This window comes from Ischnura elegans, chromosome 7 (genome assembly GCF_921293095.1).
Source record: "Ischnura elegans chromosome 7, ioIscEleg1.1, whole genome shotgun sequence".
NCBI lineage: Eukaryota > Metazoa > Arthropoda > Insecta > Odonata > Coenagrionidae > Ischnura > Ischnura elegans.
This window is the reverse complement of record NC_060252.1, coordinates 2,973,949-2,987,440: the sequence shown is the minus strand read 5'-3', so window position 1 is coordinate 2,987,440 and position 13,492 is coordinate 2,973,949. Positions and strand designations below refer to the sequence as shown.

General features: G+C 38.9%; 1 protein-coding gene across 1 annotated transcript in view; it reads right to left on the bottom strand.

The window, feature by feature from the left end:
* Positions 1–13,492, bottom strand: part of LOC124161886 (tuftelin-interacting protein 11) — a 119,373-nt gene that overhangs the window by 100,440 nt on the left and 5,441 nt on the right. The window contains exon 2 of the mRNA XM_046538135.1: positions 11,674–11,905. Coding sequence (XP_046394091.1) covers positions 11,674–11,905 — 232 coding nt within the window. The remainder of the gene's footprint in view (positions 1–11,673; positions 11,906–13,492) is intronic.

Genomic DNA, 13,492 nt, shown 5'->3' with positions numbered 1-13,492 from the left:
ACCCTGGAAAGTAGGGAACCACTCGTACGAGGTGAAGTTCGGAACTGATGCTATCGCGTACGGGGGTACGCAGAGTATACTGCAGAGGGCGAAGCGTGACCATATGACTGCGCCATGAATTTTTTTACCCCAAAGATACCCATTCTTTTCTAACTATCGTAGCGCCAGGTGAGCAGATGAATTCGGATTGTTAGTAGGGAGAAACAAAAATCCTGAGAAGATATCCCTTCGTCAGTAACTCTGACAAGTGAGACTTATAGTATAGCTCGTAAATTAATAACTGATAACAACCTGATATCATGTTTTCGTAACAAAATGCCGAATTAACTGCCGAGAAGCTCAGCTACGAGGATATCGCGTTTCGCCAAAAATCACCATCGTATTTTTCCATCTATTTCCTTGCTTAAAATACGTCGCGTTTGGTCTCGTTTTTTTTTAATTACGTGCAAATTACTAACATTTCAATCTAATAAAAGCATAATAGCAATTGCTGAATATCATTGTTAAATACCTTTTGGGGGGCTAATAGGTGACTCATGCGGCAGTTGACCTCCAGGAACTGGGAACTTTGAAGGAGTTAGGCTGAAAAAGGTCAGTGGGAGAGAAGAGGGGGGAGCGCGAAACACGTTTCTATTGTTCTCGTGTAACTCGATATTTTTTTTCGAAGCTAAGGTCTTCGTAATACAATCCCTGCACGAGCTGGGACCTTTTTTTTTATTTTGAAGAAGAGGAATGGGTCAGAAGGGGGAGGCGAATGCTGAATGGAGGGGGATAACGAATCTTGGGAAATGCGCTAATGTTACTTTCCCACGGCAATGACCTTCTCCCAATGGTAGTTCCATCTCTTGGGGAAGATTCCAACTATGTGCTTGTCGTTATTAGTCATAAATGACACATTGTATTTATTTCGTCTCATTTTCGTCAATCGATGGATGCGGGAAAATTATGAGTCGGAACCACGATCTTCAAACGATCAATGCGAGAAACGATACTTAGGGGAACGATAGATGCGGGAAAAAATTACATTGTCTATAAGGAACTTTATTTGGGACCAGAAACGGCGAACGATCAATGCAGGAACGATAGATCGAGGTTCCACCGTATAACTTTTCTTTTGAAAGCGGCAGTGTAATGACTTCTATTCTCTGCTATCCTAATACTCTGAAACCAAAACTGAATCGATCTCTCTAATCAGAGGCAAATATTGTTCCCTTCGTACTGTTGCTCTGGGACAAATGGAACGACTTTGTAGCAGTTTATATCGCGACGGCATTGAGGCTTTAAGTTACAATCCTAGGCGGATCTAGGGAGGGGCACGGGGACACATACCCCTCACACACTAAAAAAATAGGTAAGATTTTGAATACGGTCACATTATCATTGCACTCGTTTTGTATCATGAGGTATCCTTGTGCCCCCCGAGAACAAAATCCTGGATACAGCTTTGCTTGTGCTCCCCCACTCCCCAGAAAGAAATCCTGGATCCGCCTCTGGTTAAAATTCAGGTAAATTGTAATCAATCACACAAAACTTTTGTATGTTGATCAAGCTCTAACTTGAATGGAGCCGAACCCAGGGTAAAGCAGACGTTGATTTTTCGTTGTATAGCTATATATATTAGGTGGCAAGCTCAGATATCCATATTTTTTTCTGACGAAAATTATGCAACCCGATTGACGTCGAGAATTTTGCATTCGATTTTAAGGCGAACCCTCTTTTCTGCAGGAGTTAGGAGGAAAAAAACTTCTCTTAGATAGGTGCATATCGGTAAATTATAATTCACTTGGTTTGAAATATATAAAGACATAATAAATACCTGCTGAAACATGTTATTTTCACTTTCACTTTACTTTATCACTCGTCAAATATTTCCACACAAACTTTACGGTTGCGACGTAAAACTGGCAAGTTCCAGGTCGACGCATGCAAAAATCGTGTAATGCTGTGTTGCCATAAGCGGAAATCTTCTCTCGTTTTCAGGCCGCAACGCACGAGAATTAGTAACGTCGTGCCGAAAGCTTGCTGTCGCCCGGTTCAAACGCAAGGAGCGTAGTGTCCACAGCGCATAGCAGGTTGTCCAGGTTAGCGGTCTTCCAATCACAGGATTGAGGGTGTTGAATAAACGTTCAAATTTTTCGACACAAATGCCATCTAGATTTATTTTCGAAAGTGGTCGCTGCAGCCAGTGGGAAGCCTAATTGGGTGGAAGGGGGACTAAGCGGTGACCGAGGGAGGGGAAACCAAGGCAGTCGAGGAAAGTAAACAAGCTGATGAGAAGTGGTGTAATATTTCAGGAGGAGGGAGAGAAAAGGCCTGCGCTGGGGAAAGATGTTTTTTTTTTCTTCAGGCAACATTTGTTCCCACGCTTTTCTGACCCATGCGACGATGCTCGCCACAATGAATAGAAGTGCGCTCACTACGAACGAAGTTGAAAATTTCTGGGAAGGTATTATTATCTAGATTGAGAGATTTTCAAGGTTTTAATACGAAATTCACGGCTTTTTCCAGGTTTTATCATGGTAGACGAAAATCACGGCTAATTCACGGTTTTAAGGTTTAAGTGGGAATCCTGCCTACGGTAACGTGAGTGGTTTTAAATTTTAGCATAGGAATCAAGGAATGCAGAGCTGTAATAACATTTTACCTTACGACTCGCGTTCGGAAATAGTGTCGTTGGAGACCTTACTTTTCAATACACCCTCGTAGCTGGTACATTTGCATGACAACAGTCCATTGGTGTACGATTCGTCCGAGGCCGGAAGAGAGTGCAGATCAAGACATTCCACTGGCGAGATCTGAATTTGGATTTTATAAACAATTTAAACAATCAAAAGCTACGTATTGCCATATTTTTCTAGTGCCACAACAACTTACAATCGGAACACGCTAAGAATACTCCCTGCGATATTCTTGCATAAAAGGTCACCGCATAAAATGTACTGCTACACACAGCTGACATTGTGCCAATGTGAACAACCTCCGCACTTGTTCGTTCAACGATTGTCACAACTGTGATCATAATAAGGTCTAAAGAGAAGACAAAATTGTACATTAGATGAACCCCGCCCCTATACGCAATATAATTTAAGATGAGCCAGAAGATCCCTTTTAATTTTTGACGTTATAACAGAATGGGCCATTTCTCATCCCGCTATCATGTAAACAAATCACGGTCACCGACCACCCCCATTCCCAAAAATATGAGGCTAGCGCTGATGCTTACCTCTTGTGCTCGTTTGTAGCGGCGCACTTAAGAATTGATTACCAAACACTGATTACCAACTATGGTGATTAGGCAGTGACCGTTAGCGAAAGGCAAACAGTGCTTTGTTTTTTTAGTTTAGAGATCCAATCTCGCATTCCTATTTTAATGTAATTTTCCGGCACTTAACGTTGTAAATAACATTTACACTTCACCAACGTGAGGTAATTCATAAGTGAAGTTCTGAAGCGCACTACATAAAATCTATTTATTTTGATATGTTCATTGTTTGACAAAGCGATGAACATCAGTAGGATTTATACTGTCTCTTGAAGCAAAAAAATCTTCCCACACAGAATATCTCTTCCTCGTCTAAACAATAGCCATAAATTTCTTATGCAGCATATATGGACTTATATCATATGATACTACAGTCAGTAGGCAACTGCTTCCCACCTTACAAAAACAGGCAATTTAGGCCCAAAGATACATAACTGAATATAACAACGTCGAAACTCAGCTAAAACATAAAAAGGTTGACCTATACAGAAAATTAGGCATTAAATGTTGGAGATATAGTAACAGCTGATGTTTGTAAACAGTTTGTTGTCACCATTGTTGTTCTTGTTTACGTGCCTTTCTAAAGTAAAGAGAAATAAAAGGCTGAGCTACCGAAAAGAATAAGCTGCATTCTTTCTGCGCAAAATCCAACTGGTTATGGACCCAGAGGTTACGCAAGGATAAGAAGAACGCAGTAATAGAAAGTAAAATCGTGAAAGAAGAAAAAGAAACAGAATCCGGACAATTTAATTTTTCACGATGTCAGCGGATGCTCATAGCGAAAGAATAATCGTCCAGAAGCTAAATGATAATAATTATCAAGCATGGAAATTCAAGATGAGAATGGTGCTAATAAGAGAAGGTACGTGGAAAGTAGTTGATGAAGATAAACCAGAAAAATCCGAGGCGGGATGGAAAGGAAAGGACGCGAAAGCACAAAGTACCATATCCCTTAGTGTCTAGGATGGTCAGATAATACACATTTGCAAGTGTAAAAGTGCCAGAGAAATGTGGTTAGAATTGCAAAAAGTGCATGAAAGGGCCAATTTAAGCAATAAATTGTATCTACTTCGAAAACTTTATCAATCGAAACTTAAAAAGGGTCAATCAATGCAAGAATATATAAAGTCAACATTAGAACGAATCGAACATTTGCGGAGCATCGGAGAAGAAATTAAAGATTTTAATATAGCTGCTCTCTTGCTTAGTGGTTTGACAGATGAATATAGCACCCTTGTAACAGCCCTTGATACGCGTCCAGATGACGAACTCACAATAGAATACGTAAAAGGAAAACTGATTGATGAATTCACACGTAAGAATGAGTCCATAATATGCGATGAAACACGCAACCTGCAATCGGAGTCAGCTTTGAAAACACGAAAACCACATGAATCCAGATCGGAAAGAAGTAATTATAAAGAGACTCGCGAGTGTTTCGTTTGCAAGAAACGGGGACATTTAAAGAAGGATTGCAGAATATGGAAAGCAAAAATGAAAGAGTTCAAAAAGGAAAAAGACAGTCACGAGGCGCGAGGTGCTACAGATGCCAGCCTGAACGCATCGTATGCTACTGCGTTTTGTTCATGGTACGTAGATTCGGGCGCTACGAGCCACATGACAAATGATATTGACTTTTTACAAGAATTCGTCGAAATAAAGAAGGAAAGGTAATCGTTGCCAATGGGGAATCCATTGCTATTGAAGGGACAGGTGAAGGATACCTCAATTGCAAGATATCTCCGACAGAAATAAACAGGATACTATTGAAGGATGTTCTGTACGTACCTGATTTGCGAGGAAGCCTACTCTCGGTAAAGAAATTAGCTAAAGAAGGTAATGTGGTGACTTTCAAGGAGAATGACTGCATAATTGATAAGAAAAGCACAATGCAAGCTGTGGGAAAAATTGATGGTGATCTTTATAAATTATCATGTCAAGAAATGCCTAATTCTGCGAAGTTTGGGAATCACCGGAATTGTATTCATCTATGGCATAGGCGGCTTGGACATAGAGACCCAGTTGAAGTGAAAAGATTAATTGATGATAAACTTGCTATAGGAATAGAAATTGATAACTGCAATAAATTCTTGAGGTGTTGGGACTGTGTAAAAGGAAAATTATCGAAGAAATCATTTCCCAAAACAAGCAGTTATAAAGCTCAAAGACCCCTAGAACTCATTCACTCAGATATTTGTGGTCCAATGAGTACAGAAACTCCAGGGAAGAAACGTTATTTTCTCACATTTATTGATGATTACTCTCATTACACAACTGTATATCTGCTACGCTTAAAGGAAGAAGTGTCAATCAAATTGGAAGAATATGTTGCAGCAGTTTCTACTAAATTCGGAAGAAAACCAAAAATTCTGCGAACGGACAATGGTGGTGAATATATAGGAAAGAAAACTCAGGATATTTTAAAGAAAGAAGGAATTGAGTTTCAGACCACAGTGCCATACAGCCCTGAGCAGAATGGAATAGCAGAAAGAAAGAATCGTTCTCTAGTTGAATCAGCTCGATGCATGCTGCTAGATGCGAATTTGCCAAAACAGTATTGGGGAGAAGCTATCATGACTGCATGCTATTTGCAAAATCGCTTGCCCAGTAAAGCCATTGATAAAACCCCATATGAGCTGTGGACTGCTGAAAAACCTGATCTTCAGCATATACGAGTATTTGGAAGCAAAGCTTATGCTTATCTTCCCAAAGAAAAACGGAGCAAGTGGGATTCACGTGCTCAAAAAGGAATTATGGTAGGATATAATGAAACGTCCAAAGGTTACAGGATCCTACAACCCAGTACGAATAGAATTATCATCAGCAGAACTGTAGTATTTGATGAAAATGTTACAGATAAGGAGGAATTAATCAAGGATATCGACCTAGAATCATCTGAGCGTTATACACACCAGGATGATAGGTTGATGAGAGAAAGAGAAATACCAATCACCAAGATAGATGATAACACCAAACTGGAAATGGACAGAACAGATCAGCCAGTTCGAAAATCATCAAGAGAATGCAAGGGGGTGCCACCAAAATGGTTATCATACACTGTTAAAATTAACCCAAAGCCCGATCCAGAGTCTTTAGAAGAGGTAATGGAATTGCCTGCAAATGAAAGAGAGGAGTGGATGAAAGCCGCTGATGAAGAAATAAAATCTCTCGAAGAAAATAAAACATGGATTTTAACTAAATTGCCTGAAGGAAAACATGCCATTGGATGCAAATGGGTGTTCAAAACAAAATATGATTCAAATGGAGATATTTGTCGACGAAAAGGAAGACTTGTTGCAAAAGGTTACTCTCAAAAATATGGAGAAGACTACGATTCAACCTTTGCACCAGTTGTAAGACAAAGCACCTTTAGAGTCCTTATGAGCATAGCAGCAGTACGAAGGCTGTTTGTCCGACATTTTGATGTGAAAACAGCATTTCTTAATGGCGACATCGAAGAAGAATTATACATGAAACAACCACCGGGCTACACAAAAACCACTGAAGATAAGCTAGTTTGCAAGCTTCAAAAATCAATATATGGACTGAAGCAGTCAGCAAGAGCTTGGAATGTCAAAATAAATGATGTTTTGCTTGAAAAAGGATTTCAGCGCAGCCTAGCAGATCCATGTCTTTATACGAAGAATGAAAATGAGAAAAGGATGTATATTCTGATTTATGTAGATGACCTGATTATAATTCATGATAATGAAGATAAAATTAAGGAACTAAGACAAATGTTGAATCATCACTTTGAAGTAAAAGATTTGGGAGATGCAACTAACTATTTAGGAATACAAATCCAGAGAAAAGAGGATGGAAGTTTTCAGTTAAATCAGAAATCCAAAATATGTAGATGGAATATTGAAAAAGTTCGGGATGGAAGATGCAAAAGGTGTATCTATACCGATGGATCCTGAATACCCCAAATTGAAAGGAGAGAATGATGCCTTGCCAAATAATGGCAAATATAGGGAAGCAGTGGGGGCACTTCTGTATATTTCAACAACTACTAGACCAGATATTTCTGGAGCAATGAGTATTCTCTGCAGACGGGTTAGTAATCCCAGACAGCGAGATTGGGAAGCTTTAAAGAAACTAATGCGGTATCTCAAGCAAACCAGTGATATGGCATTGAATATTTATGCCTGTGAAGATCTTAAATTGACTGGATATGTAGATGCCGACTGGGGTGGAGATATAAAAGATAGGAAATCTACAAGTGCATATATTTTTAAGTTGGGAAACAGTGCAATTTCCTGGTCCAGCAGGAAGCAGTCTTCTGTCGCTCTGTCTACAACAGAGGCTGAGTATGTTTCTGCAGCATCTGCCAGTCAGGAAGGTGTTTGGCTACGACAATTACTGCATGATCTGGGGGAGGTGCAGAATGAACCAATAATAATCTATGAAGACAACCAGGGATGCATAAAAATAGCTTCAATTGAAAAATTTAGTGCCAGAACGAAGCACATCGATGTCCGGCACCATTTTATAAGAGATTTAATGAAAAATAATGTTATTCAGCTTGTTTACTGCAGGAGTGAGGACATGATTGCTGATGCACTGACGAAGCCACTTCCAAAAATAAAATTTGAAGAATTAAGGAATGGAATGGGCCTGACGACATAAGCTGTTAAGTGGGGGTGTTGGAGATATAGTAACAGCTGATGTTTGTAAACAGTTTGTTGTCACCATTGTTGTTCTAGTTTACGTGCCTTTCTAAAGTAAAGAAAGATAAAAGGCTGAGCTACCGAAAAGAATAAGCTGCATTCTTTCTGCGCAAAATCCAACTTTAAAAACTTTCCCTGCAGTTTCCAGGATGCTGTTGAGAACCCGTATATCTCCGAATATAGTCCCCCTCTGAATATAGTCCCCCCCCCCAATTTTGAGACCTCAGTTTTGGGAAAAAATTTTAAATGTAAAGGAAGGCAATTTTTCTGTGGTTAGCAAGTTAAGATTCTAGATTCGATAAAAACTATTATTTTCTGTGAAGATTAAGAACAAATCTGTTCACATATTTTCCATCACAACAAAATAACTATACCTAAAACATGTTGTGATCCATTGCATGTATCAGTAATTTATAGTTCCTTAACCAGATGTAATGAAGAAATGAGAAATTTTTTTAAGTATCCAAGGCTATTGTATTTTTTAAACCTTCACAAATTATTAATATTTTTGATTTCCAAATGACTACAGACAATGTCAATATATAAGCTTTAACTTAAAGCCCATAAACAGCATTTGGCCCTGAAACTTCCTTAGATCCAGTGTAACACACCCATCAAGTCATCACAAATCCAAGTGACCTGAAGAATTTAGGAAATCTAAATAAAATTGTGTTAAATAAATTATAAATATTATAAAAATATTGCCATCAAATGCCTGATAAGCAAAATAATTGAACTACAGGACTTACAAATATCAAAGTAATAAAATTAAGAAATAAACTTTTTCCAACAAACATGAAAACTGAAAAAAAATTATATCAAGTTTCAATGCCTCGTCGCGAATCATTGCATAAGTTACACAAAGAGCTACTGCTCTGCATTTGCGCACAAATTCGACGATATTTTCCTCTAATTCTTTGAATCTGCCGCACCGAGACCCCCGAAATGACTTCCGCGATGTATTAGCGCTTTGCAAGCGCTGTAAATACTATGATTTACGGCGTATTCTGCAACGGCTATTTTTAAATTGGCATCGAAACTCCGTCTTTGATGGCCTCTAATCTGCCGCAGGATTGATCCTCATCTTTCTACTTGATCCATCACCTCACTGTTGAACGTAAAATTATTTTTAATAAAGAAAATATCGCGGAAATAATTGCGAAACGTTATGCGACGTAATTTATCGATCCTACTTACCCTGGCGAATTGAAGATAATCCTCAATAAATTGATCACACTTTCGATGCTGAGTCGCTGTATTTCGAACAAATGCAGTAATGCCGGCGCTTCTGGTTTAAAGTCGTCGATTATTGCGCCTTTTCAGAAACAAATGCATCACCTATTGCGCATTCTTGTCCTGCCAAGGCGGTAAAGGCAGTGGTTGTAAACACGAACCGCACGGGCACATGGGCGTGGACGCAATGAAATGCTAAATCGTCACGAAAGGTTCACTTTATCTGTTTATTTTTTCGCAATTATTTAAATCATGTAATTAATAAATGAGCGACGGGTACATATACTATTGATTCAATTCTAGTGTTCGATTAATGTAATGATAGTGTGTGTTTAGTTTTCATTTTAATTATTTACTGTTATGCGTCATTAAGTGATCAGTGTCGATTGAATTATTCTAACAATACTTTTCCAAGAAACATTAGCGACTACCCGATGGATTCCGTGAAAACGCATATTCGATATGCTATTTGAATGGGAAGAATCGTATCTGTACAACAGTTGTGGTAAAAATTGTCTTAATTTCCGGTAAAACGTGGCAGTATTTACTAATATCTCCGATTATAATCCTCATAAATATACTCAAATAGAAAGACTACGAGAACATTAGCCATTATGCCGTTATTTATAACTTTATGGTCACCTTTAGTATGCTAAACTGGATTACACTCGATTATAGTCCCCCCCCCTTACTTTTCCGCGGCCATTTTTGGAAAAAAAGGGGGGACTATATTCGGAGATATACGGTATTACCCGGAAACTGAATGAAAAAGCCACGGATAACTCTCACGAATTAGTGAGTGGCTGAAATTATGGCACGGTAAGAATATTTGAGAAAATCTAAAATTCGTTACAATTTTTTCACCAAAATTACATTTACAGTTTTCTCTAAACTTAATAGGCAGTATATAAGGACCTAAATTGTACGATAAGGAGGTTAGCATGTGCTTGCTTCATACCATGCAAAATTCCAAATTTTTTGTCCAAAACATATATATTAAACTCTCGATGATACGAAGTCAGCAGGACCGGAAAATAGGCACTTCGTAATATCGAGTTTCGAAATTTCTGATATGTATCCTCCTCTAACGAAAATTCGACACGTCTGACACCAATGTAAGAATTACGACTGCGACTGGTCTGTCAGAGGAAGTACAGGGAACAGAATCAAAAGAATTTGCACTTTTGAGACCATACGTTTATTCATCCCAATGATTGTAAGCAAGAAAATGAAAAGGGGTGAGACAAGAGAGAAAGAACACAGAGAAAGCCATCAATGAAATCAAGGAGAAAGCTTGGGGTGTCAATATTCACAGAGAAAAAATTAGAATGCTGCAATTTGACAACATAACACTCAGAAGATTTGAAGAGAAGGATTTGAGGAAGACTGACAAGTACGGACAGGCCAATGACCAGATATTAGCTGAAAATCAACAAAAAGAAGGCTAAGATATTAGCAAGCAGCAAAAGAGATGAAGCTTAGACGAACATTAACCTAGGGAAAGCATAAGCATGAACAGGTGAAAGAGTTTTCTTACCTGGGAAGCCGAATTACCTATGGTGGACGAAGCAAGGAAGAAATAGTTACAGTAGACTCTCATTAATACGAACAACGTTATCACGAAAATCTCGTTTTTACGAAGCAAATCGTTGGTCCCGACGAAAAGCCTATTCCAATCTAAAGTAAAAGAATAGTTTTTACGAAATTTTTGTTTTTACGAAAGTACGAACCTCGGTCCCGGTGGTTACAAAAAGAACTTTACTATGAAGTGCCACGGTTAAGCGATCGCATTTAGTTGGATGTGCACTACGCTACGTTATCATTATTGTGATACATTTTTCTCCTCGTGTAGTGTATTCAAGAGCGTAAATTATTGTTCTTTCTACAGTAGGATACAATCGGAATCCCCGCAACATCGTATAAGAAGCTTCATACCAGTGGAACCATGATGACCCACTCATTACCGTTTGTAAATTGGCCGTATTCCGGAAGATATCAACCCTCTAAGATTGTGTCATACAATGCGAGGAGTTTGGTGCTTCGCATGTGGATGTGCTTGATGCCGGATGGCCGTGGCAATAGGAAGACGAAAAGGAACTGCCGGATGAATTCGGAGGGCAAGAGTCCCTACTTAGATATGGAAAGGCTAGCAGATGGGAGGGAGGAATGGAGTTATTTTTTTTTGTATTGACAAAATGTAATATCCACACAGCCTCCATGGAGTAAAGAATATTATTATTATAAGCATCACGAATAAAGTGAGAATTTTGCCATTCCATGAATAAATTCTTCACAATGAGCTAGTTACAAGCTTGATAGCCAATTTCAACTAGCCAAAAATTAGATCTATACTTGGGTAGTTTTCATGTCCAACATCATAAATTTATTGTAATTTCATTCTAGAGATTGAAGGCAGACGAGATTAGAATTGCTCTCTACACGTTTAAGTTGACAACCACATACAAGCAAAGAGCATTACATAGAGCAAGAGAGACCAGTCATTCCTACCTGGAAGAGGAGGAGGCAGCATCGTCGTCCTCGTCATCGTCCACCCCTTGCGGTGGTGCTTCTCCCTCCTGCACCGCTGCCTCCCCCTGCCGCCCAGCCTGCTGCACGCCACCCGCAATGAAGCTCACCCCAGACGTGTAGCTCTTCCTCGCCACACCCCCCCCAAGGAAGCTGGGCCGACTCGTTGATCCCCCACCCCCATCCTCACCGTCGCTCTCCGTTGACCAGATGCCTGCAGAAACATCATCATCACCAGAGGGGGAAAAACATGTCACTCAAGAGAGGCGCTCACAAGACTCAAAAATATAATCTGCTCATTAAAAAAATAAAATTTAAAACAATTGAAATGAGAAAAAATATACGATCAAATAGTACTTGGACCAATAACTTATAAAATCGTATCTGGTTCGATTTTGTGGAAGTTCTTTATATCCATGATAAAAAGAAGAACACAATGGTAATTTCCACACTGTTAATGTCACAACTCAGCAACCGACAATGGTTTCAGCACGTAAGCGTCATTTTCAAGGTGAAAAATCCAGTACTCTCTCGGTATATATACCCCGGCCAAGGTAGGAGGTGGGGGCATATGGAATTAGGTGCAGGGGAGTGGGAGGGGAAACAGTTTTGGTGAACAAGTGAGTGAAGGACGAAAACATACATCGAGTGGGTCGGAGTGAAGGTCAGGGTTTTGACGTTATGGGGATGCATTTTAACAAAGGAGAGTCAGTACAAAATAAAACATCATTACAAAGTCCATCCGGGCTATTGGCTATTTCGAATTTTTCCATAAAATCTAGTTTAAGCCCTTAGTCAATACACCGTAAAATATGTATGTCAAAGACGCTAAATGTGACCCGGTGATACTTGATTGAGAAGCTTCAAAACTTGTGTCTGTCACAGAACTATTTTATTTATAACGGCAGTTTTTACTTACAAAACACTGGCCTTGCTATGGGATCACCTCTCTCCCCGATTCTTGCTGAAATATTCATGGACAATCGGGAGTGTAAACTATTCAGCTCTGCTTTTAACCCCCTTTTGACTAATGTACTCTATTGGTTTAGATATGTAGACGATATTTCATGTTTATGGACGGGCTCATCACGCCAATTAAATAATTTTAACAACCTTTTGAATTCCATCCACAGCAATATTAAATTTACGATTGAATTTGGAGGAGACAATATCAATTTCTTAGATTTAAATGTTTCTATAAAAGGTGGTAAGCATGGTCTATCCATATATAGAAAAGAAACCTTTACAGATGTTATTATTCCTGTAGATTCTTCTCATCACCACACACATAAGTTAGCTGCATTGAGGTGTAATTATAAAAACCATAGCAGGAAGAAATGGCTACAATACCATGTGTTTAGACAAGATGCTTAAACGCTATCGCTCTAAAAGATCCACAAAGTTACTGACATCACTGTGTATGGTCCCGACAAAAATCACTCGCTGGGTCAAACTACTGTTCATTAGTGACATTTCCTAGAAACTCCAGAATGTCTTCCCTAAAATAATTGCAATGTATCATTTTATAACCCTATGACACTTGACAAGATTTTATTTAATTCTAAGGACAAATATAATCGAATGGGCATAAGTGAAGGATATAAATTAAAATGTGAAGATTGTGGAATTTTTTTTGTTGGTCAGACTGGAAGAAGGTTCAAAGACAAAGTGAAGGAACATAGAAGAAGTTTTATATACAATGACGGGAAATCTTGTTTCGCTAATCATTTATGCCTCTGTAACCATTTTAGCAATTTTGACATACATATTTTACATTGTATTGACAAAGGGCTTAAACTAG